Here is a 27,059-nt window from a genome sequence, read left to right on the forward strand (position 1 = left end):
TTTTCAAAATATTTATTTATTTAAACAGTGTAAGTTTCTTAGGATTCTTTTAAAGTTTAGGGTTTAAAAACACTTATTAATTTACTATATATACCGGTAATATAATTTGACACCAAAATCTTCACCAAGATTAACAGGTTCAAAATTATTGATGTCGTATTCAAACACTTCCCTTTGTGTACATCTTACGGAGAAGCACGAGTTCTGTCATTAAATGCAAACATTTACGTTTGTTGCCATTATTACTACAAGCTGAATGTATAATAATAAGGTCATCACGAGAATACTACAAAGTATGCCCTCAGGCAGCACAGGAATGCATCTCCCTCTACTATGCATCATTCAATACAAGCATTCTTGTGATAACCTTGTATTACTGTATTCACTTTATGAGAAGAGTATCTCTATCTCCGTTGACAAAAGATATTTTTGTTCTTATCAATGCTCACTATAAACCAATATGTACGTTGTATAAACCATAATCTGGCAGGAATTAGCAGCACGTTATAATACTGCATGGCGTATATTCCAACAACACAGATGATTTGCATAAAGACTAATTGTTTCTGCTGATATTTCAGGCTGTTATTGTTTATTCAATTATGACTACAAGCAGTATAATAATAAGGGTATTGAGAATACTGCAAAATATGCACTCAAGCTGGCTGGACAGAATTACATCAACCTCAATTACATGTCAAAAAATACTGATGTCATTATGGTTTTATGCCTATTGTCACGATAACGTTATAGTATTATTTCCTTGTATGTTTACTGAATTCAATTTGTATTATCTCTTGTACACAGTTATTTTGATGCATTCCTGCAAAGTGATTTCCATTGTAAATATCAAGTTGATGTATTGACTAGTGGCAGTGTATACTTAACAGACATTCTGTACAATCAAACTGCCATGTTTTATTTCATGGAGGTAAGGTTAAACCATATTTACTGTGAGGGAGAGACAAGTCTTCATCTCCCTCGTGTCACAATTATTTGCTCATGTACAGCTTTACATAGAAGTCATGTGGTGTCCTAATCCTTAGGGTGTAATTTCTGTTCCAGTAGTTTATAAGAGCATTGGGTCTTGTAATGCTAACAAATACACATGCATTCAATGATTGCTTCCGACTATAAAACCTTGCATTAAATGTAATGTGACGATTCAGTTTCAACACCACAAATTGAACAAAAAACAAATCTGTATAGTGCCACCTAGTGTTGAAATAAAATTTCCTCCTAAAATAGCAACACTTAGTTACAAAGTTATTGTTCATTTTCTGTGAATAACATCATTTTGTGATTATACATCATCAGAAACCCAATATTGTGGTGACATAACAATGCTAGCTGTGCATGTAGTTATAGCTGTGAGTACAACAGGTGCTACAGATTTACATACTCATTTTACTTACAAAAATATTGAAGAATTTTCTGGAAGTTTTCGAAATTATAAAATATATTTAGTTTTATCTATCTCAGTAGTCTTAACTGTAAAATGTTTTGTTTTCTTCGCAAACCAACTATAAAAAGCAGTGAAAACACTATCATTAATTACCATTGACTTAAATATATAGCAAAATTTTCATAATGTTTTTATGCAACTAATGTAGTGGAATGCCATGGTATTGCCATGCTATGTTTGACTTTAATTGTCTGCTGAACATAAACATGTACACTTTCATGTTTCATTTTCAGTATGCGGAACAAGAGGGATGTATAGATCTATTGCAGTTTTGGACGGCTGCTGAAAACTTCCAGAGACATTTACTTGAACAAAATGGACAGTATGATTCCATAGAGGCACAAAATGATGCCATGATACTGTATGACAGGTATGATTCCATAGAGACACAAAATGATGCCATGATACTGTATGACAGGTATGATTCCATAGAGACACAAAATGATGCCATGATACTGTATGACAGGTATGATTCCATAGAGACACAAAATGATGCCATGATACTGTATGACAGGTATGATTCTATAGAGACACAAAATGATGCCATGATACTGTATGACAGGTATGATTCTATAGAGACACAAAATGATGCCATGATACTGTATGACAGGTATGATTCCATAGAGGCACAAAATGATGCCATGATACTGTATGACAGGTATGATTCTATAGAGACACAAAATGATGCCATAATACTGTATGACAGGTATGATTCTATAGAGACACAAAATGATGCCATGATACTGTATGACAGGTATGATTCTATAGAGACACAAAATGATGCTATGATACTGTATGACAGGTATGATTCTATAGAGACACAAAATGATACCATGATACTGTATGACAGGTATGATTCCATAGAGGCACAAAATGATGCCATGATACTGTATGACAGGTATGATTCTATAGAGACACAAAATGATGCCATGATACTGTATGACAGGTATGATTCTATAGAGACACAAAATGATGCTATGATACTGTATGACAGGTATGATTCTATAGAGACACAAAATGATACCATGATACTGTATGACAGGTATGATTCCATAGAGGCACAAAATGATGCCATGATACTGTATGACAGGTATGATTCTATAGAGACACAAAATGATGCCATGATACTGTATGACAGGTATGATTCTATTGAGACACAAAATGATGCCATGATACTGTATGACAGGTATGATTCCATAGAGGCACAAAATGATGCCATGATACTGTATGACAGGTATGATTCCATAGAGACACAAAATGATGCCATGATACTGTCTGACAGGTATGATTCCATAGAGGCACAAAATGATGCCATGATACTGTATGACAGGTATGATTCTATAGAGACACAAAATGTTGCCATGATACTGTATGACAGGTATGATTCCATTGAGGCACAAAATGATGCCATGATACTGTATGACAGGTATGATTCTATAGAGACACAAAATGATGCCATGATACTGTATGACAGGTATGATTCTATAGAGACACAAAATGATGCCATGATACTGTATGACAGGTATGATTCCATAGAGGCACAAAATGATGCCATGTTACTGTATGACAGGTATGATTCTATAGAGACACAAAATGATGCCATGATACTGTATGACAGGTATGATTCCATAGAGACACAAAATGATGCCATGATACTGTATGACAGGTATGATTCTATAGAGACACAAAATGATGCCATGATACTGTATGACAGGTATGATTCCATAGAGGCACAAAATGATGCCATGATACTGTATGACAGGTATGATTCCATAGAGACACAAAATGATGCCATGATATACTGGATGACAGGTATGATTCCATAGAGACACAAAATGATGCCATGATACTGTATGACAGGTATGATTCTATAGAGACAAAAAATGATGCCATGATACTGTATGACAGGTATGATTCTATAGAGACACAAAATGATGCCATGATACTGTATGACAGGTATGATTCTATAGAGACACAAAATGATGCCATGATACTGTATGACAGGTATGATTCCATAGACACAAAATGATGCCATGATACTGTATGACAGGTATGATTCCATAGAGGCACAAAATGATGCCATGATACTGTATGACAGGTATGATTCCATAGAGGCACAAAATGATGCCATGATACTGTATGACAGGTATGATTCTATAGAGACACAAAATGATGCCATGATACTGTATGACAGGTATGATTCTATAGAGACACAAAATGATGCCATGATACTGTATGACAGGTATGATTCCATAGACACAAAATGATGCCATGATACTGTATGACAGGTATGATTCCATAGAGACACAAAATGATGCCATGATACTGTCTGACAGGTATGATTCCATAGAGGCACAAAATGATGCCATGATACTGTATGACAGGTATGATTCTATAGAGACACAAAATGTTGCCATGATACTGTATGACAGGTATGATTCCATTGAGGCACAAAATGATGCCATGATACTGTATGACAGGTATGATTCTATAGAGACACAAAATGATGCCATGATACTGTATGACAGGTATGATTCTATAGAGACACAAAATGATGCCATGATACTGTATGACAGGTATGATTCCATAGAGGCACAAAATGATGCCATGTTACTGTATGACAGGTATGATTCTATAGAGACACAAAATGATGCCATGATACTGTATGACAGGTATGATTCCATAGAGACACAAAATGATGCCATGATACTGTATGACAGGTATGATTCTATAGAGACACAAAATGATGCCATGATACTGTATGACAGGTATGATTCCATAGAGGCACAAAATGATGCCATGATACTGTATGACAGGTATGATTCCATAGAGACACAAAATGATGCCATGATATACTGGATGACAGGTATGATTCCATAGAGACACAAAATGATGCCATGATACTGTATGACAGGTATGATTCCATAGAGACAAAAAATGATGCCATGATACTGTATGACAGGTATGATTCTATAGAGACACAAAATGATGCCATGATACTGTATGACAGGTATGATTCTATAGAGACACAAAATGATGCCATGATACTGTATGACAGGTATGATTCCATAGACACAAAATGATGCCATGATACTGTATGACAGGTATGATTCCATAGAGGCACAAAATGATGCCATGATACTGTATGACAGGTATGATTCCATAGAGGCACAAAATGATGCCATGATACTGTATGACAGGTATGATTCTATAGAGACACAAAATGATGCCATGATACTGTATGACAGGTATGATTCTATAGAGACACAAAATGATGCCATGATACTGTATGACAGGTATGATTCCATAGACACAAAATGATGCCATGATACTGTATGACAGGTATGATTCCATAGAGACACAAAATGATGCCATGATACTGTCTGACAGGTATGATTCCATAGAGGCACAAAATGATGCCATGATACTGTATGACAGGTATGATTCTATAGAGACACAAAATGTTGCCATGATACTGTATGACAGGTATGATTCCATATACACAAAATGATGCATGATACTGTATGACAGGTACATGTATGATTCCATAGAGGCACAAAATGATGCCATGATACTGTATGACAGGTATGATTCTATAGAGACACAAAATGATGCTATGATACTGTATGACAGGTATGATTCTATAGAGACACAAAATGATGCCATGATACTGTATGACAGGTATGATTCCATAGAGACACAAAATGATGCTATGATACTGTATGACAGGTATGATTCCATAGAGGCACAAAATGATGCCATGATACTGTCTGACAGGTATGATTCCATAGAGGCACAAAATGATGCCATGATACTGTATGACAGGTATGATTCTATAGAGACACAAAATGATGCCATGATACTGTATGACAGGTGTGATTCCATAGAGGCACAAAATGATGCCATGATACTGTATGACAGGTATGATTCTATAGAGACACAAAATGATGCTATGATACTGTATGACAGGTATGATTTCATAGAGGCACAAAATGATGCCATGATACTGTATGACAGGTATGATTCTATAGAGACACAAAATGATGCCATGATACTGTATGACAGGTATGATTCTATAGAGACACAAAATGATGCCATGATACTGTATGACAGGTATGATTCCATAGAGGCACAAAATGATGCCATGATACTGTATGACAGGTATGATTCTATAGAGACACAAAATGATGCTATGATACTGTATGACAGGTGTGATTCTATAGAAACACAAAATGATGCCATGATACTGTATGACAGGTATGATTCCATAGAGGCACAAAATGATGCCATGATACTGTATGACTGGTATGATTCTATAGAGACACAAAATGATGCCATGATACTGTATGACAGGTATGATTCCATAGAGACACAAAATGATGCCATGATACTGTATGACAGGTATGATTCCATAGAGGCACAAAATGATGCCATGATACTGTATGACAGGTATGATTCCATAGAGGCACAAAATGATGCCATGATACTGTATGACAGGTATGATTCTATAGAGACACAAAATGATGCCATGATACTGTATGACAGGTATGATTCTATAGAGACACAAAATGATGCCATGATACTGTATGACAGGTATGATTCTATTGAGACACAAAATGATGCCATGATACTGTATGACAGGTATGATTCCATAGAGGCACAAAATGATGCCATGATACTGTATGACAGGTATGATTCTATAGAGACACAAAATGATGCCATATGACAGGTATGATTCCATAGAGACACAAAATGATGCCATGATACTGTCTGACAGGTATGATTCCATAGAGGCACAAAATGATGCCATGATACTGTATTACAGGTATGATTCTATAGAGACACAAAATGTTGCCATGATACTGTATGACAGGTATGATTCCATATACACAAAATGATGCATGATACTGTATGACAGGTACATGTATGATTCCATAGAGGCACAAAATGATGCCATGATACTGTATGACAGGTATGATTCTATAGAGACACAAAATGATGCTATGATACTGTATGACAGGTATGATTCTATAGAGACACAAAATGATGCCATGATACTGTATGACAGGTATGATTCCATAGAGACACAAAATGATGCTATGATACTGTATGACAGGTATGATTCCATAGAGGCACAAAATGATGCCATGATACTGTCTGACAGGTATGATTCCATAGAGGCACAAAATGATGCCATGATACTGTATGACAGGTATGATTCTATAGAGACACAAAATGATGCCATGATACTGTATGACAGGTATGATTCCATAGAGGCACAAAATGATGCCATGATATACTGGATGACAGGTATGATTCCATAGAGACACAAAATGATGCCATGATACTGTATGACAGGTATGATTCCATAGAGACAAAAAATGATGCCATGATACTGTATGACAGGTATGATTCTATAGAGACACAAAATGATGCCATGATACTGTATGACAGGTATGATTCTATAGAGACACAAAATGATGCCATGATACTGTATGACAGGTATGATTCCATAGACACAAAATGATGCCATGATACTGTATGACAGGTATGATTCCATAGAGGCACAAAATGATGCCATGATACTGTATGACAGGTATGATTCCATAGAGGCACAAAATGATGCCATGATACTGTATGACAGGTATGATTCTATAGAGACACAAAATGATGCCATGATACTGTATGACAGGTATGATTCTATAGAGACACAATATGATGCCATGATACTGTATGACAGGTATGATTCCATATACACAAAATGATGCCATGATACTGTATGACAGGTATGATTCCATAGAGGCACAAAATGATGCCATGATACTGTATGACAGGTATGATTCTATAGAGACACAAAATGATGCCATGATACTGTATGACAGGTATGATTCTATAGAGACACAAAATGATGCCATGATACTGTATGACAGGTATGATTCTATTGAGACACAAAATGATGCCATGATACTGTATGACAGGTATGATTCCATAGAGGCACAAAATGATGCCATGATACTGTATGACAGGTATGATTCCATAGAGACACAAAATGATGCCATGATACTGTCTGACAGGTATGATTCCATAGAGGCACAAAATGATGCCATGATACTGTATGACAGGTATGATTCTATAGAGACACAAAATGTTGCCATGATACTGTATGACAGGTATGATTCCATATACACAAAATGATGCATGATACTGTATGACAGGTACATGTATGATTCCATAGAGGCACAAAATGATGCAATGATACTGTATGACAGGTATGATTCTATAGAGACACAAAATGATGCTATGATACTGTATGACAGGTATGATTCTATAGAGACACAAAATGATGCCATGATACTGTATGACAGGTATGATTCCATAGAGACACAAAATGATGCTATGATACTGTATGACAGGTATGATTCCATAGAGGCACAAAATGATGCCATGATACTGTCTGACAGGTATGATTCCATAGAGGCACAAAATGATGCCATGATACTGTATGACAGGTATGATTCTATAGAGACACAAAATGATGCCATGATACTGTATGACAGGTGTGATTCCATAGAGGCACAAAATGATGCCATGATACTGTATGACAGGTATGATTCTATAGAGACACAAAATGATGCTATGATACTGTATGACAGGTATGATTTCATAGAGGCACAAAATGATGCCATGATACTGTATGACAGGTATGATTCTATAGAGACACAAAATGATGCCATGATACTGTATGACAGGTATGATTCTATAGAGACACAAAATGATGCCATGATACTGTATGACAGGTATGATTCCATAGAGGCACAAAATGATGCCATGATACTGTATGACAGGTATGATTCCATAGAGACACAAAATGATGCTATGATACTGTATGACAGGTGTGATTCTATAGAGACACAAAATGATGCCATGATACTGTATGACAGGTATGATTCCATAGAGGCACAAAATGATGCCATGATACTGTATGACTGGTATGATTCTATAGAGACACAAAATGATGCCATGATACTGTATGACAGGTATGATTCCATAGAGACACAAAATGATGCCATGATACTGTATGACAGGTATGATTCCATAGAGGCACAAAATGATGCCATGATACTGTATGACAGGTATGATTCCATAGAGGCACAAAATGATGCCATGATACTGTATGACAGGTATGATTCTATAGAGACACAAAATGATGCCATGATACTGTATGACAGGTATGATTCTATAGAGACACAAAATGATGCCATGATACTGTATGACAGGTATGATTCTATTGAGACACAAAATGATGCCATGATACTGTATGACAGGTATGATTCCATTGAGGCACAAAATGATGCCATGATACTGTATGACAGGTATGATTCTATAGAGACACAAAATGATGCCATGATACTGTATGACAGGTATGATTCCATAGAGACACAAAATGATGCCATGATACTGTCTGACAGGTATGATTCCATAGAGGCACAAAATGATGCCATGATACTGTATGACAGGTATGATTCTATAGAGACACAAAATGTTGCCATGATACTGTATGACAGGTATGATTCCATATACACAAAATGATGCATGATACTGTATGACAGGTACATGTATGATTCCATAGAGGCACAAAATGATGCCATGATACTGTATGACAGGTATGATTCTATAGAGACACAAAATGATGCTATGATACTGTATGACAGGTATGATTCTATAGAGACACAAAATGATGCCATGATACTGTATGACAGGTATGATTCCATAGAGACACAAAATGATGCTATGATACTGTATGACAGGTATGATTCCATAGAGACACAAAATGATGCCATGATACTGTATGACAGGTATGATTCTATAGAGACACAAAATGATGCCATGATACTGTATGACAGGTATGATTCCATAGAGACACAAAATGATGCTATGATACTGTATGACAGGTATGATTCCATAGAGACACAAAATGATGCCATGATACTGTATGACAGGTATGATTCTATAGAGACACAAAATGATGCCATGATACTGTATGACAGGTATGATTCTATAGAGACACAAAATGATGCCATGATACTGTATGACAGGTATGATTCCATAGAGACACAAAATGATGCTATGATACTGTATGACAGGTATGATTCCATAGAGACACAAAATGATGCTATGATACTGTATGACAGGTATGATTCCATAGAGGCACAAAATGATGCCATGATACTGTCTGACAGGTATGATTCCATAGAGGCACAAAATGATGCCATGATACTGTATGACAGGTATGATTCTATAGAGACACAAAATGATGCTATGATACTGTATGACAGGTATGATTCCATAGAGGCACAAAATGATGCTATGATACTGTATGACAGGTATGATTCCATAGAGGCACAAAATGATGCTATGATACTGTATGACAGGTATGATTCTATAGAGACACAAAATGATGCCATGATACTGTATGACAGGTATGATTCCATAGAGGCACAAAATGATGCCATGATACTGTATGACAGGTATGATTCCATAGAGGCACAAAATGATGCCATGATACTGTATGACAGGTATGATTCCATAGAGGCACAAAATGATGCCATGATACTGTATGACAGGTATGATTCCATAGAGACACAAAATGATGCTATGATACTGTATGACAGGTGTGATTCCATAGAGGCACAAAATGATGCCATGATACTGTATGACAGGTATGATTCTATAGAGACACAAAATGATGCCATGATACTGTATGACAGGTATGATTCTATAGAGACACAAAATGATGCCATGATACTGTATGACAGGTATGATTCCATAGAGACACAAAATGATGCCATGATACTGTATGACAGGTATGATTCTATAGAGACACAAAATGATGCCATGATACTGTATGACAGGTATGATTCCATAGAGACACAAAATGATGCCATGATACTGTATGACAGGTATGATTCTATAGAGACACAAAATGATGCCATGATACTGTATGACAGGTATGATTCTATAGAGACACAAAATGATGCCATGATACTGTATGACAGGTATGATTCCATAGAGGCACAAAATGATGCCATGATACTGTATGACAGGTATGATTCTATAGAGACACAAAATGATGCCATGATACTGTATGACACGTATGATTTCATAGAGGCACAAAATGATGCCATGATACTGTATGACAGGTATGATTCTATAGAGACACAAAATGATGCCATGATACTGTATGACAGGTACCGTAGGATTCCATAGACACTCAAAAGCATAGATTCTTAAACCTACACAAAAACAATATCTAAAACATGTCCTGCATGTCTAACAGGTGGCCATACTACTGTTATAAAAAGTCAGCAATATGCTTGAAATTGTGACATAATTATGTTTGTATTTTTCTATTACAGGTATTTTTCTTTACAAGCCACCAATCCTGTTGGGTTCAGTGATGCAGTACGGTTTGAAGTGGAGTGCAATATTTGTAGAGAAGGTGGACCATTACCAGACTGCTTTTCTACTTCATTGAGGATTGCCCATAATACTTTAGAAAAGGTGAGTAAAACAGTGTCAATGTGTTCTAATTTGTTTTTTAGCAAACACGTAATCATATACTGTAAACACATTTTTCACCGGCATTTAATTTCACTATTTTGAACAATTTTACTTGGTTTTAAGTTTTACTTTTATTTTACATGTTCAAGTTGCTGGATGTATTGAAATGATGTTGCTGCATTATATTTAGTATATGAGTAGCCAGGCACGCTACCATATTTATCCGGGTATAAGCCCAGGGTCTTGAACATGGAAAATTGCCAAAAAGAAGGGGTGGGCGTTTGCCAGGAGATCCCTGGCAAAAAAAACAAAAATTCGCGAAAATCGGCAACACGCAGTTCGATCGAACTGCGGCAGGGAATAGAACGGCAAATGAAAACATGCAACGGAAATAAATGAACAATATGCAACACTAGAAGTAAAACAAAAATAATGTATTGCTTATAATGTGACAAAAAACCAGAAATAATAAAAATCGACAGTGAGGAATCATTTGAATTAGGATTTTCCCGCCGACAAACACACCCAATACGCGTGAACTCAAAATGAATTAAAATGTCAGGGGTTAAACTGCGTAAAATGATTTCCGGTCTCGACAAATTACGCATCAACCGTCATACAAGATCAATAATAATTTACAAATTTACACAGTAAAAATTATAAAAATTCATAGATGTTTGAAAAAAACTTCTCAGATCTTTATTTGTACGTTCATTGCCATCTTCGTCAAACTCAAAACCCTCAAAGTCCAAGTCTGCGTCACTGTAGCCGTCGAACAAAATCCCTACAACTTATTCCTGAAGTTCGTCGATATCGTCCCACACAATTTGGACTTAGCACTTTTAATCCACGGATTTCGCAGTCTGTCAGCTTGGCACTTTTCATTCATGTCTAATCATAATAAAGAGACAAGAAAAATGGGGTCGCTCTGCTGCGATGGCACACGATGCTTTTGTTTACAGTCTAGCAATCGTCTTTGAACTTTATGCATCTGCTTTACTGATTGGCTAATAATGACATCACAACTCGTATTTCATCATAAAGGTCAAATCGTGACATTGCTTTTTTATCAGACTCAATGCTTATTAATCACGGTGAAAGTTATCATTCAGCAAGTTCCGGCGGTTGGAATGTCTCACTATATGGATATCGTGGTGGACTTGAAATAGGAAGTTTTTTTTTATCCAACGACAGAAGAATGTTTTCATGACGGTGATGAAAGATGGTAAAAAAGTTGGCAGTCTTCGGCGTGACATTGCAAAATTGCTGACCCCAGTTATGGATTCGCAAGCTGCTACAAAATATTTTATAAAGCCAAAATAACGTGATTTCAACCACTCTCCCAGGTACAGGTTGCTACAATATTGCAACATTGGTTTCATTGTCGACAGCGCTAAAGCCGATCGAGTGCGACACTTGGGCTCTCTTTTTCCGATTTGCCTGAATCGTTTCTAAGTTACTAAGGAAGCACAAACCAAACGGCCAGCCATTTTTAGGGCCACGATTTTAAAAAGAGAACTACCGTTTCTGCTTTAATATATATTTTTATAGACTGTTATGATTCAGAACGCGCCTGAAGGCAGAAAGCTGTCACAGCTATTTTGCGTTCACCCCTTGTTTTACGCAGTTAACATTTTTTATAAGTATCACGACAGTCTTCAAGAAAGTCAACTGTTAATACAACCACAGTCAACGAATAGAAAATAGTTTTTTTTTTGTGTAGAAAAAGACCCCCTGGGCGTGTGCCCGGATATGACCTCAACTCCTTTATTGTGTCAAAAGTGGGGGTGGGCGTTTTCCCAGGCATGGGCTCTTACCCGGATAAGTACGGTAGTTAATTTGGTAATGCTGATTGAAATGATCTGGTACTGTTCAGATGCCTGAATTGTACTGGTTGTACTGGTTGAGTTGTTTTTGTATTGAAAAAAGTTCAGTGGTCATCACGCTGTAAAATGTAGTATTTATTTATTGCACTCGAATGAAGTCTAAAAATAGGGACTTATAATTTCACCTCAGTGCATGAGTTCATATGTTCAATCTCACCGATATTTCAGACATGCCTTGACAGATCATACATCTTGAAATGCATATATGCATGTGCATTTGTTATGTGATTTGATTCAAGATGGCCAAATTGCAGTGCTAAAAAATATGTCATTTTGGAACCAGATCTTGGTTGAGTATAGATTCAAACTTGTTAAAAATGGCTGACTAGTAGTTGCTTCAGAGCCATGTCTTCATGTCTTGACCAATCATGTTCAACATATACCATACGTCATGTCACACATATGCATATATATTTGCTTCATGTTCAAATTCAACATAACATTCTGAATCAGGATTAAATGAAACTTTACATACAAGTTGTACATCAGTCAAAATGTCTGAATAGTTTCAGTTTTGTTTACTATTGCACATCAGGGACTGTGTCGTGTCAATGTCTTGTTTATAACCTGCTCTGTTGGGCAGCCACTGCACTTTAATATTGTTGATGCTGATTGAGTTGGTTGTTACTGGTTGGATTGATAATGCTGGTTGGCTTGTGCTAGTAATACTGGTTGAGACTGTTGATACCAGTTGCAATGGCTGGTACAGTTTGTGGTGGTTGATACTGATGGTTAGATTGATTAATGTTAACCATACTGTACTCTCTCTTAGGTGTACTTAAAGAGTTATTTCACCAGTGAGATGTATTTGAAGTACTTGAATGAATTAATACACCAAATAAAGAATGAGCAGGTGGAACCAAGTCCCCATACAAGACGGAAAAGACATCCCAGTGAGTCAAGTAGTGAAAACAGTAATGGCAGCTTTAAAGATGGTAAAAATACACTGCTTGCTGACGGTACTGTCAAGAAAGTAGCAGAGAAAGTGGAATCTGGTAATTTTCGCATTGATACTGGTAACTTTGATCCTGATGCCTTATGGCAGAGGCCGTCAGCAAAGTAAGCACATTTATATGACAACTTTTCAATAACTGTCGTCATAAAAAAGCCTGATAAAACCATTTTGGAAAACAATATCGATTACAAACTGTGTGGTATTTAAACATTTGACACATTTTTTTTTCTCAATTTTAGGCCACACTGATTTAATTTTATGGATGACATCCTCTGAAGACCCCAAAACTAATGCGAGAGGGCGAGAAAAAAAAAAATCCTACCAAAAAAAAAACAGGACTACGGAACTGTTATTACGAATTGAACCACAGTGTATCAAAAGTCTTTATTTGTTGATGTACACATTTCGTACTGTATTACTGTCACAGGTATCATCACCTTTGATTTTGAAAAGGCAAGAGGATAAGGCAGATGTTAGCTTTGCCAAAGGCATACACATCAACTCAATAATAAAGAAAAACTTACTGTGTTGTGTTGAAAAAAAAAAATAATTAAAAATGAACAATAAGTTTGTCAACAGCAACCTGGAAATTAACTTCTTTGACATTCAAACTACAGCTTTTAAAGTGACACTTCAGATAGACTAAGTGTAGACACAAATGCTCTAGAACTACTTCAACTATGTAACAAATTATAAGAGGCTCGATATTGAAAAAATAACACCAACAGAGAGTCAACACAAATTTGGATGCAGAAAATTATGTACATGTATCTTGATGAAAATTTGTCATATGATCAAAATATTACTGACTGTCTGTGCAAGCAAATTATCCGAATCAGAAAATGAAAAAAAAATAAGAAGAAACTTTTCTTCACCCCGTAAGGGGACTTTGGCCAAGGAGCTTCTGCTGCTTTCGTTGCAGTTTTGTCGACTTCAATGCGGACAAAGCAACCGAACTGACTTTTCGTCTGACCGACTTTTAGGCCACCATACACCTCCATTCCTCTCATCTCATTTCTCTCATCGAATAGCTGTGTAAACGTCACATCTCCCAGGCCAACATCAATTGCGTACCAGTCTACAACAGTTCCTCCGTTTTACCTCTGAACTTTTATGCTCACGTATTTTGGTGGTGTGGTCGCCATGTTGGATCATTTATGACAAAATTGGCATATTTTGAGACAATCTACTTCCCATAGGTCTTTGCGCTTTACGTAACGCGCATCTAAATGTGCAGAGTTTGGTTTTGAGATAGTCCAAAATGAGTTTTACGACAAGTCGGCACTTTAGGACAATATGAGTCGGCAAGTTCCGGACAGAAAACCGATCTGTGGAGACTCGTCTTCGGAGATTTTTTTTTTTTTTTTTCGAGAACAGGCAAAAATTAATGCGCGTGCAGATGTCATCCATAAAATTAAGTCAGTGTGGCCTTACTGGCAACAAATATACCATAAATACCATAAATATTTTCAATAAATGAACAGTTAATAAGAATGATTAATTCAAGTAAACATATAAAGCAAGAAATTTGTTCAAATTTGTTTTGCAATAACTTTTTACTTGGCACATGCATGTGTACTTGTTGTAATAACTAGATGATCACATTGTTATTGTTTTATTGTTTTTCTCACAGTATGATGTCATTTGGTAAAGTCAATGAATTTGGTCAGTTCATTGCAGAATGTGAACCAGACCCAGAAGTCAAGAAAAATAAAAGTAAGAAAATGTAAACAACTCACTCCTAACCTTGCCCTTGAGGGAAGATTCATGAAGGAAAAAGTGTACCGTATTTACTCATCATTGCCTCCATTGCTTTTGGTCTTTGCTCTTTCCCTGTACTTGCAATAACCTTTAAACTTTGTTTCCATATGTTTTCCACTTAAAAGGGTGGTTGTTGTGCCACACATGCGCAAGGTATGCGTCTCATAGAAACAAAGATGGCGACTTTGACTGTTGCACAGACCATTGAGTACAAACTGAGACATTATTAAGTTTTAATTAGATAATTTATCGAAGGTATTGAAGGTATTGAAGGAGTCAGCTGTAGTAATTAGTGCACGTCCAGCCAAGGTCAAAATGCATATTCTTGATTCCCATTAGAAGAGGGCATTGACCACAACCTTTTAATTTTATTTGAATAACTTACTTAGATTTGAATAATGTACATTTTATTCCCTGTCATTATAGCATGATGTGGAATCTGACTGGTTAAAAAATTGATTCTAGTTCTAAATAAAATGAGAAATCAACTGTGAAATCATCTGTATTCATCCAACAGAACATATATACTGTGAAATTATGTATGATATTATTACATGATTGACAGTCTGTGATATCACAACATTTTATTTGTGATCTTGTTATTTTTATACCAAGGTCAATCATAAATATAATGTGATGTCAAGAGGATTGTATTATAATAGTTCTAAGTATTTAGAAAATGTTGTTATTTCACAAAACATACTCCATTCTTATTATCTCATTAAGCCAAGAGCAAGATTTTCATAGCTACACTATGTTTTTGATTGTAAGAAATTCTCACAATGCATCCTACATGTGTTTCATTGATTTTTTTCCAATTCTATATTACAGCTTCTAAGCTGGATAAAGTCAAACAGTGGGTTACTGGTAATGAGGACCAGGTAAGCATGTAAAAACTATGTCACCAAAATATTCTACTCAACATGCAATACTAGTCATGTATCATAGTGATGAACAACCGTACTTCTCTGATCATAGGCCAAGGGGCCTGAACATGTAAAATCTTGGAAAGTAAGGAGTCATTTTATAATCTAGGACAACCTCAGAAAAGATAATTGGGAGGGGGGTAACATTGTAACTATCTTAACACCCAGGAAAAATAATCCAAATTACATCTTTCATTCACCATTCCAGGCTCTAGGGAATGATACGTCTTTTCGTAAAAAAAAATGCGAAACTACACTTTTACAATGAAGAAACAAACATGCTCATAAAAATATACACATTTTATTACAATACGTTTCACATACCGTCTGAATTTATGGTGTGAAAATGGGTCCGTGTGGAAACAGTCAAAGACAAAATCCTTATTATTATTTTTGTTGTTGAGTCATTAACCAATCAAAATGCTGTCATACTGACAACATTTCCCGATTGTTGATGATGTGATTTTTTTACAAATGCGGAAGTGAATTACCACAGTGTTAAAATGCAATCTATTAGCAATCTATTTTTTTTCCCTGAAAACTGGTGATTTGAGTGTGAAGGAATTATTTAAACACTTTTCACCGTTGCGAATCACATCAAGGAATAGTTTGCTCGTTTACACCCCATTCACTATAGTCTCAGTTGACACTATCAAGTAAAACGATGTCCAATGACCAGATTTCATGACTTGACAGTCACATTTTTGACGTTTTGAAAGCTATCACTCAAAGAAATATGAATTGTCAACACCCTTGGCCTATAACCAGGGATGCCCTCAAATCATTGAATGTCTAAAAATAGAGGGGTAGGCTCATACTCTGGAAGGGGCTTAAAATTGGGGAAGTACTGTAGTTGTAGAAGTGACCAAAGTCGCATTCAAAGTGAATGAATCTTGGCAAGTTGAATTGGACTATCCATTGAGTCTGTAACACACTCACCCAGGGTAGACTTAGCACTTGACATATTTTGATGTAGTTATAATTATTATTCCCATGTCAGGTACAGGAAGAGATGGCGTGGCAGGTAGCACAGATGATTATAAATGATGTCAGCAAACAAACTCTAGGATTGGATGAAGATGATGATGAAGATGAAGATGATGAAGAAGAGATTGATGTCTCTGATTCAGATGATGAATTAAGTGAGGAAGCTACAGGGAACACTCAGGAAAAGGTAGTGTCCCAGTTCTATCTTCAGTGATTGTTAATATATTGTGAAAAGAGTACTTAACATTACATAATGCAAATAATACAAGTTGCTTTCAGTCATATTTTGTTTGCCTCCAAAATATTTATGCAACATTTCGGAAATTTTTGTTTATTTTTCTATAATTTTTTGATTAATTTTGAACCTATTGGCTTCAGGTCTTGATAAAAATTTTGAAAAATATAAAAAAAAATGATTTTAAGGTGACAAAAGTTGACTTTAAAAGTGTTTAAAAGTTTAATAGAATCCAACTTTTGACATGTGAACATCGTTAGCATTTTATTATTTACAAAATTTTGAAGTAGTATGAGATGCTAAAATAAGAAATGTTGTGATAATATTACATTATTATGTAAATATTGCAAGGTGTGTACAAAGAGTATTGATCACATATAACACAGGTTGGTGCAACCATGTACTGTCTGAGTGCTTACTTCTCAATATCCTTGTTTATTTGTACATCTTCCTGAGTGTCTGAAACTTAAAACTAAATAAGATAGTGCTGATTAGTAGAAAAATCTTTGAATTTTGTAAATATCGTATAATCATTCCATATTTGGAATGCATACTTCCTAATAGGGTAGGATGAATATCTTGTGCAATACAAACAAATTAGATCATGATATACGATGTGTTGTATTCATTTGATAAACATGTCACATGAAAAAAATTGATGTTATGTATGTTATCCTAATCTTGTTGTACTTTTGATTTCAGAGTAGTAACTCTTCAGGGAAAGAACAACGCAAGAGAATAAATTGAGAGAGATTATGACGACTATGTTGCAATTACAATTGTGTATGCCAGTATACATGTGTATATATATATGTGTCTATATGTATATATATGTATGTGTCTATTTCAACTATTGTCTTTCACTCTTTTTGTGTTTTCCTCAAAGCCAAAGTAATCAAATTAGTATTTTGTGTGGCAGTGAATGCTAGGGTGTGATAGTTTAAATACATGATGCAATTAGAGAAGCTTTTACAGGTTTTGTGTTCCAAACTTTTGACAAAATCTAACATTGTTAGCATGCAACTTTATCTCATCCAGAACTGTGACATTTGTTTTGACCACCATGTCATATTTGTAGATGTAAATATTAATTACACTTACATGTGTACGAATGTACCGTTGTGTGATCTCCCACATGTTTTTAGGCATGTGTATAGAAAGTTTATTATAAATTAATACAAAGTCACTGTGAGAATGATGTATGAGTATGCATGAAAACAGACAGTATGGGCTATTGTAATTTTTTTTTTGCTAAAGCTTGGGTAAGATGTGCATGCTTGTTTAGCATATAGTGCCTTGATGGCTGACATGGTCAATATTGTTATTGTAAAACATATGCCATGCTAAGGGCATATCGTTTCTTATTTACATTCCCAATGGTAGAATGCACATACTACAGGTGTAATATTATATTATTTGTTTTTTTGAATAAAACTCCAAGACATTACCCATATGAGCCTGTTAGTGAGCTTCCATGTGTTTTCAGATAACACAGACAGCGACAGATCAAACTTTTATAATTTTTTTTTCTTTCTGTTGTGTTTATTGACTTTCTAACGTTTACATTATAATAGAAACAGATGAATATGCAAATTTTAATTTATGATTTACTTTAAGTGTCAGTGTTAACAGACATTGTTGTTTACCAACAAGGGTCATACTATATGCATCACACATATAATGAATTTACAATAAGATTCACCTGGTTACATTTATTTTCACTGTACCAGTTGAATAGTTTATATGTCTACTTCATAGACTAATATATATGTTTCAAACATTGTGTAGTGTAGTTTTTGATTATAAAATGTCAATTAGCATCATTTACATATAATTTGCAATGTCTAATTAACTACATCATCTTAACTAATAGTGTCCATCATTGAATCAAGTCTTAGTTCAATAGTACTGTGAATAGTTGCATTTTGATTGCTATTTCACCGAAGTTGTGAATCCCCTGTGTAAAGTACCAAGTGAAACATTAAATACATTGAAACTGCTTGGATAAAATAAATATGATATTAGTTGGCAATATTAGTTTAGTTTAATTATCAGGTATCATTTTCACAGTTCATATTTGCATATTTACATGAAATATGTTAATTGAAATTTAAAAACATTTCCTAGCAGTTTCTGATTGTTGCACTAGCATCCTGTAAAAAGTGATTGTCATTTTTTCTATCTTCTATACATGACTGCAGTCATAGTTCTAGGCCAATTTTGTTGCTGCTAATATTTTTGTGTCAGTCTAGACTCTGATAATGATGTATAATCATCGTAAATTTAGCTAGAAATGGAACAACAGAAATTTTAGGAGTTCAATTTGTTCCAGATCTGTCTCAAATGACAACATTCACATCTCAAAATTTCAGCCATATTAAAAGTTTAATTAACATGAGATCCTATGATCTGATTGGTGGAAATGACCCAGCCATGTTAAAAGTTGATCATAACATAAGCATCCTGTGATTTGATTGGTGGAAATGACCCAGCCATGTTAAAAGTTGATCATAACATAAGCATCCTGTGATTTGATTGGTGGAAATGACCCAACCATGTTAAAAGTTGATCATAACATGAGCATCCTATGATCTGATTGGTGGAATATACCCAGTCATGTTAAAAGTTTAACATAACATCAGATCCTATGATCTAATTGGTGGAAACAACCCAGCCATGTTCGAAGTTGATCATAACATGAGCATCCTGTGATCTGATTGGTGGAAAGGACCCAGCTATGTTAAAAGTTGATCATAACATGAGCATCCTGTGATCTGATTGGTGGAAAGGACCCAGCCATGTTAAAAGTTGATCACAACATGATCATCATGTGATCTGATTGGTGGAAATGACCCAGCCATGTTAAAAGTTGATCATAACATGATCATCCTGTGATCTGATTGGTGGAAATCACCCAGCCATATTAAAAGTTTAATTAACATGAGATCCTATAATCTGATTGGTGGAAACAACCCAGCCATGTTAGAAGTTGAACATAACATGAGCATCCTGTGATCTGATTGGTGGAAACAACCCAGCCATGTTAAAAGTTGATCATAACATGATCATCCTGTGATCTGATTGGTGGAAATCACCCAGCCATATTAAAAGTTTAATTAACATGAGATCCTATAATCTGATTGGTGGAAACAACCCAGCCATGTTAGAAGTTGAACATAACATGAGCATCCTGTGATCTGATTGGTGGAAACAACCCAACCATGTTAAAAGTTGATCATAACATGATCATCCTGTGATCTGATTGGTGGAAATCACCCAGCCATATTAAAAGTTTAATTAACATGAGATCCTATAATCTGATTGGTGGAAACAACCCAGCCATGTTAGAAGTTGAACATAACATGAGCATCCTGTGATCTGATTGGTGGAAACAACCCAACCATGTTAAAAGTTGATCATAACATGAGCATCCTGTGATCTGATTGGTGGAAATGACCCAGCTATGTTAAAAGTTTGTTTATTTCTTAATAGTACTTGATCTATAATGGAACATTTCTTATTTATAGCGTATTTCTTGTTTCAGCACTTATAGTTACTACGGTAACTAAAACCTAGTTACAGCCTATGAATATATTCAAGTGCTAAAGTCTGTTCTTTGCTATTTTTTTTATCTTAGGTTTTCTAATTTTGTAAACTTGCACCAGTAAATATCATTAATTTTTTGAGAATGATCATTGTATCTGATGAACTTACATCCGATATATTGTATTTACTTTATTGTTATTGATTAAACTAAATTCAGTGACTGGTGAAAATTGATATAACTGAGTTGTATATGACCTAATGATATATTTGTTTATACCATTATATTGTAATTGACAGTAAAACCTGCCTTACACTTGCATACTCTCCAATCTCTTCTCCATTGCCTTATTTTAAGGTAGTTTGCTGGCATTAAAACATGGGCAAAAAATGATCACAGTAAATCATTCAAAAAATGTTGTCTGATGATTCATATACATGTACAACATTCATATTTAATCATTTCACAGAGAAAGAAAGACGCGTTTCCAAAGAAACGTGCAAAATAATCTTGTTAGTCATAGCCCTCATAGGGCACTGAACAAAGTTTTGAGATATGTTGGAATTTTTCTGCCATATGAACCAATTGTAACCTATTCAAAAAATGCATTTTTGAGGTCGTTTTATGGAAAACTTCATATTTTTATTTCAGAATTTTGAACATTACAGTAACACAACCCCACTTACTGGATTTTAAAGATTTCTCAGTACCGGTATTTCTTTCTTTCAATGATAGCAAACTACCTTAAAAGGATGTGGCCATTAAATTTGTATGCTTTTTGTGTGAATAAATGACGTCTTTAATTCACATCCATGTGCATTGCTATACACAATATGACAGTATCTGTGATGTCCACCACCTGATAAAAGACCTGTAAACTTTTAAGTTTTTCATTTAGAACACGTACCGGTATTATGTTTTCAGACAAATTCTACACAAATGATTTGTTACACAATCTATATAAGCAATAATGTATACAAATCACATGCATTTACCAGTAGTTTTAAATCTACACTGTAATATGTTACATGTGCATTAGTTTTAGTTTTCACAAGTCCTAGTGGCAGAATGATAATAAGGTGATAATTCTGGTTACAAATAATTCTTGTTCTACATATATGTAGCCTTGCCACCACTGAATAACTTTAACACATTCATAGCTTCTGAATGTTGACAGAATTGCTGCCTCGGACAGCAATGATATAACATTCATTTGATCATGCAGCTGTGTATAACAATAACTCTTTGGTTGCAATACATTAGATAATTAGTAGATTGAATGTTCATCTACTGGAGTGGTGAACTAGTCTGGTTAATGTACTGGTACTGTTTCTCATGTATTAAATTAATACAATTTGTTAAAATACTAATGTTTTGTGTTAGCATTCATCTCTACGGCTCTACAATGTATGCAAGGTTTGTTCACAAATCTTAGAATGCACTGATCTATGTATTATATTTCAGAACATGCTTTGCAATCTTTTCTTGAACACCAAGTAGTATCTCCTATATTGATGAGTTTAGTTGTCACTTCTATCATCTTATTTTAGGATTTGTGACGTCAATACAATCTCCTCCAATAGTATTATACTCTGTTTGTTTTATGGCTGAAACAACAACCATGCTACAAATTGAAAAGTTCATGGCTGTATTGAACTGGCCATTCTGAATTTGTCGTTGTTCTATGCCACAACCTGGTTATAGATTAAAATATCAACAACTCAGAATATGAAATGAATTTACAACTTTATTCAGAGCATCAACCACGGTATTTTTACCATGAGTGTTAAATTTGACAATGAGTATTCAATATTTGTGAAGGTTTTAAACCATAACTGTCACATGACAATAGATTATCATAAAAGTAGGTAATTATTCAATACATCCATGCACTTCAGACAAAGTATTCTTTGTAAATGATAAATATGATACTATCTAAACTATAATGAATCACACACAGTGCAATATTGGATGAAATATTGGAAGGATCTATGGTAAGATAATATGTGAGGCAAAGCAGAACACATTATGGCGTCCAGACATATGTACATCAAGTTGTTTACCGGTCTGATTCAGGATGGCGGAATGGCGGCCATTTTGCTGATGAAAAATGATCAAAATCATTTCTGGCATTCCGGATCTCTGCTGTTTACACATGGATTTTGTTCAAACTTGGTACATACTTTGGACATTATAGGACCTTGATGCATGTCATCATGCAGGTTATTTTTTGGATAGATTCAAAATGGCCGACTGGTGGCAAGTTTGTATCAATGAATGGGCTTCTTGAGCCATATCTCTGACATGCTTTGACTGATTATGTTCAAATTTTATATATTCATTACACATCATGTCATAGATGTAAAGATGTATTTTTGCTGAAAAATCCTCAAAAAAATCAAGCATTTATGGCATTCTAGAACCAGCATTCTCAGTTGTTTGGATAGATTTCATTCAAACCTGGTACATATTGTGGCCGTTTTGTTTTAATTAATGCAATGTCTCTCAGTATGGACGATCAGATACAAGATGTTAAATGTTAAAAAATAATCATAATCAAGCATCAGCACCTGGATCCATATCTCTGACATGTTTATGTTCAAACTATATTACTATAAACAAAACTATATATCTTGAATTTGATAACTAACAGGAACTGTGCCATACATGGCTTATAAGTATCTCCATCAGAGTTTTAAGTACAATATTGTGTATTTTTTGAATAGAGGTTTACATTATCGTGTGTCAATGTAAAGCTGTGATGTTATAGAAACCTTTAATTCTAATAATAGATAAGATATTCTATTCATATCTATCATTAAGAAAGGATAATTTGTCCGAAACGTCTGGTTATTGAATAATTACCATGTTCTACATTTACCTACAACTAATATATACTGAAATGTATAAGCATTTATGAGTCTCTTTCAAAATATTGTGGCTAGTTGATAGAAATAACGTTAAAAAAGTAGATTCAAATATTTTAGTAATTAAAAATATATTAAAAGGTTATTGAATTTGTAAATAAAAACATATAATTTATAAACAGTAACAAGTACATTAACTTTTTGTAATATGTGTTTATATGCATGGAAAGAAAATGATATTTTAGCTGTCAGTTAAGTTTATACCATTCTAATCAAATTTGAACAAGTTGTGTGTTAGATTTATGAAGTATAACATATAAATTATTGTTCAGACTTCTCCGTCTCTGGTCATTCATTTCACTCAATATAATCACTGGTGACAGGTGGTTGTCCTGGACACATGCCAAGTTGAACTTTCAAAGAGATAGATCCATACCCTGAGTAATTGTGCCACAGACTCAATGGGGAGGCCACAGCTACTCTACCCTAGGTGATTGTGCCACAAACTCAATGGGGAGGCCACAGCTACTCTACCCTAGGTGATTGTGCCACAAACTCAATGGGGAGGCCACAGCTACTCTACCCTAGGTGATAGTGCCATAGACTCAATGGGGAGGCCACAGCTACTCTACCCTAGGTGATAGTGCCATAGACTCAATGGGGAGGTCACAGCTACTGTATCTTGGGTGATTGTTCCGGGGTCTAGGTGCTTTTATACCCGTACTTGTGATCAACCACTTCGAAAAACAACCACCCACAAGTGCTTCAGGGGATAATCATTTATTCCAAGCGGTGAATACTACAAACAGAAAATGACAGTTTGTCAACAACAAATGTAGCGTACAATGTACTACGACGGAATCACGTGTGAAACGATATTTCGAAAAATACATCAAAGATTCACAATTATCTCTCAGAATCTCTTAAAACATAGACTCTAAAAGATTAAACAGTTACAATGAAATTAACCTACTTTGTTGGGTCTATAATGTTCTCTCACAGGCGTACTGAACGTCGAAAACCCAAAAAGTCAATCGCCGGTGTGGTCAACTTACTCAACAGCCCATAATAGTCTCCAAGATGTCAATAAAAACGAAAGTACCATGAAGGGCGTCAACACGTAGCTCTATCTACGGGGGATACGAGCGGCACAGTGATTGTGCCATAGACTCAATGGGGAGGCCACAGCTACTCTACCCTAGGTTATAGTGCCATAGATTCAATGGGGAGGCCACAGCTACTCTACCCTAGGTGATAGTGCCATAGACTCAATGGGGAGGCCACAGCTACTCTACCCTATGTGATAGTGCCATAAACTCAATAGGGAGGCCACAGCTACTCTACCCTAGGTGATAGTGCCATAGACTCAATGGGGAGGTCACAGCTACTCTACCCTAGGTGATAGTGCCATAGACTCAATGGGGAGGTCACAGCTACTCTACCCCAGGTGAAAGTGCCATAAACTCAATAGGGAGGCCACAGCTACTCTACCCTAGGCGATATTGCCATAGACTCAATGGGGAGGCCACTGCTACTGTATCTTGGGTGATTGTACCTTAGACTCAATGGGGAGGCTACAGCTACTCTACCCTAGATGATTGTGACACAGCCTCAATGGGGAGGCCACAGCTACTCTAACCTAGGTGATTGCGACACAGACTCAATGGGGAGGCCACAGCTACTCTACCCTAGGTGATTGTGCCACAGACTCAATGGGGAGGCCACAGCTACTTTACCCCAGGGGATTGTACCATAGATTCAATGGGGAGGCCACAGCTACTCTACCCTAGGTGATTGTGCCACAGACTCAATGGGGAGGCCACAGCTACTTTACCCTAGGTGATTGTACCATAGATTCAATGGGGAGGCCACAGCTACTCTACCCTAGGTGATAGTGCCATAGATTCAATGGGGAGGCCACAGCTACTCTACCCTAGGTGATTGTGCCATAGACTCAATGGGGAGGCCACAGCTACTCTACCCCAGATGATAGTGTCATAGACTCAATGGGGAGGCCAAAGTTACTCTACCCTAGGTGATAGTGCCATAGACTCAATGGGGAGGCCACAGCCACTCTACCCAAGGTGATAGTGCCATAGACTCAATGGGGAAGTCACAGCTACTCTACCCTGGGTGATTGTGCCATAGACTCAATGGGGAGGCCACAGCTACTCTACCCTAAGTGATAGTGCCATAGACTCAATGGGAAGGTCAGAGCGACTCTACCCTAGGTGATTGTGACACAGACTCAATGGGGAGGCCACAGCTACTCTACCCTAGGTGATAGTGCCATAGACTCAATGGGAAGACTACAGCTACTCTACCCTAGGTGATAGGCCATAGACTCAATGGGGAGGCCACAGCTACTCTACCCTAGGTGATAGTGCCATAAACTCAATAGGGAGGCCACAGCTACTCTACCCAAGGTGATAGTGCCATGGACTCAATGGGGAGGCCACAGCTACTCTACCCTAGGTGATAGTGCCATGGACTCAATGGGGAGGTCACAGATACTCTACCCTAGGTGATTGTGCCATAGACTCAATGGGGAGGCCACAGCTACTCTACCCTAGATGATAGTGCCATAGACTCAATGGGGAGGCCACAGCCACTCTACCCTAGGTGATAGTGCCATGGACTCAATGGGGAGGCCACAGCTACTCTACACAGATGATAGAGCCATAAACTCAATAGGGAGGCCACAGCTACTCTACCTTAGATGATAGTGCCATAGACTCAATGGGGAGGCCACAGCCACTCTACCCTAGGTGATAGTGCCATAGACTCAATGGGGAGGTCACAGCTACTCTACCCTAGGTGATTGTGACACAGACTCAATGGGGAGGCCACAGCTACTCTACCCTAGGTGATA

The 27,059-nt window shown here is 36.2% G+C and overlaps 1 protein-coding gene across 1 annotated transcript in view; it reads left to right on the top strand.

Annotated features, from left to right (window-relative positions):
- LOC102807612 (A-kinase anchor protein 10, mitochondrial-like) overlaps positions 1-24,520 on the top strand; it is a 37,149-nt gene extending 12,629 nt beyond the window's left edge. Inside the window, exons 6-13 of the mRNA XM_085491600.1 lie at positions 808-931; positions 1,699-1,835; positions 10,882-11,026; positions 13,685-13,971; positions 15,501-15,583; positions 16,460-16,509; positions 17,555-17,728; positions 18,479-24,520. Coding sequence (XP_085347726.1) covers positions 808-931; positions 1,699-1,835; positions 10,882-11,026; positions 13,685-13,971; positions 15,501-15,583; positions 16,460-16,509; positions 17,555-17,728; positions 18,479-18,523 — 1,045 coding nt within the window. The 3' untranslated portion in view covers positions 18,524-24,520. The remainder of the gene's footprint in view (positions 1-807; positions 932-1,698; positions 1,836-10,881; positions 11,027-13,684; positions 13,972-15,500; positions 15,584-16,459; positions 16,510-17,554; positions 17,729-18,478) is intronic.
- The last annotated feature ends 2,539 nt before the right edge of the window (positions 24,521-27,059 follow it).

The sequence above is a fragment of the Saccoglossus kowalevskii genome, chromosome 16 (genome assembly GCF_978046115.1).
Source record: "Saccoglossus kowalevskii chromosome 16, keSacKowa6.1, whole genome shotgun sequence".
NCBI classification, from domain to species: Eukaryota; Metazoa; Hemichordata; class Enteropneusta; family Harrimaniidae; genus Saccoglossus; species Saccoglossus kowalevskii.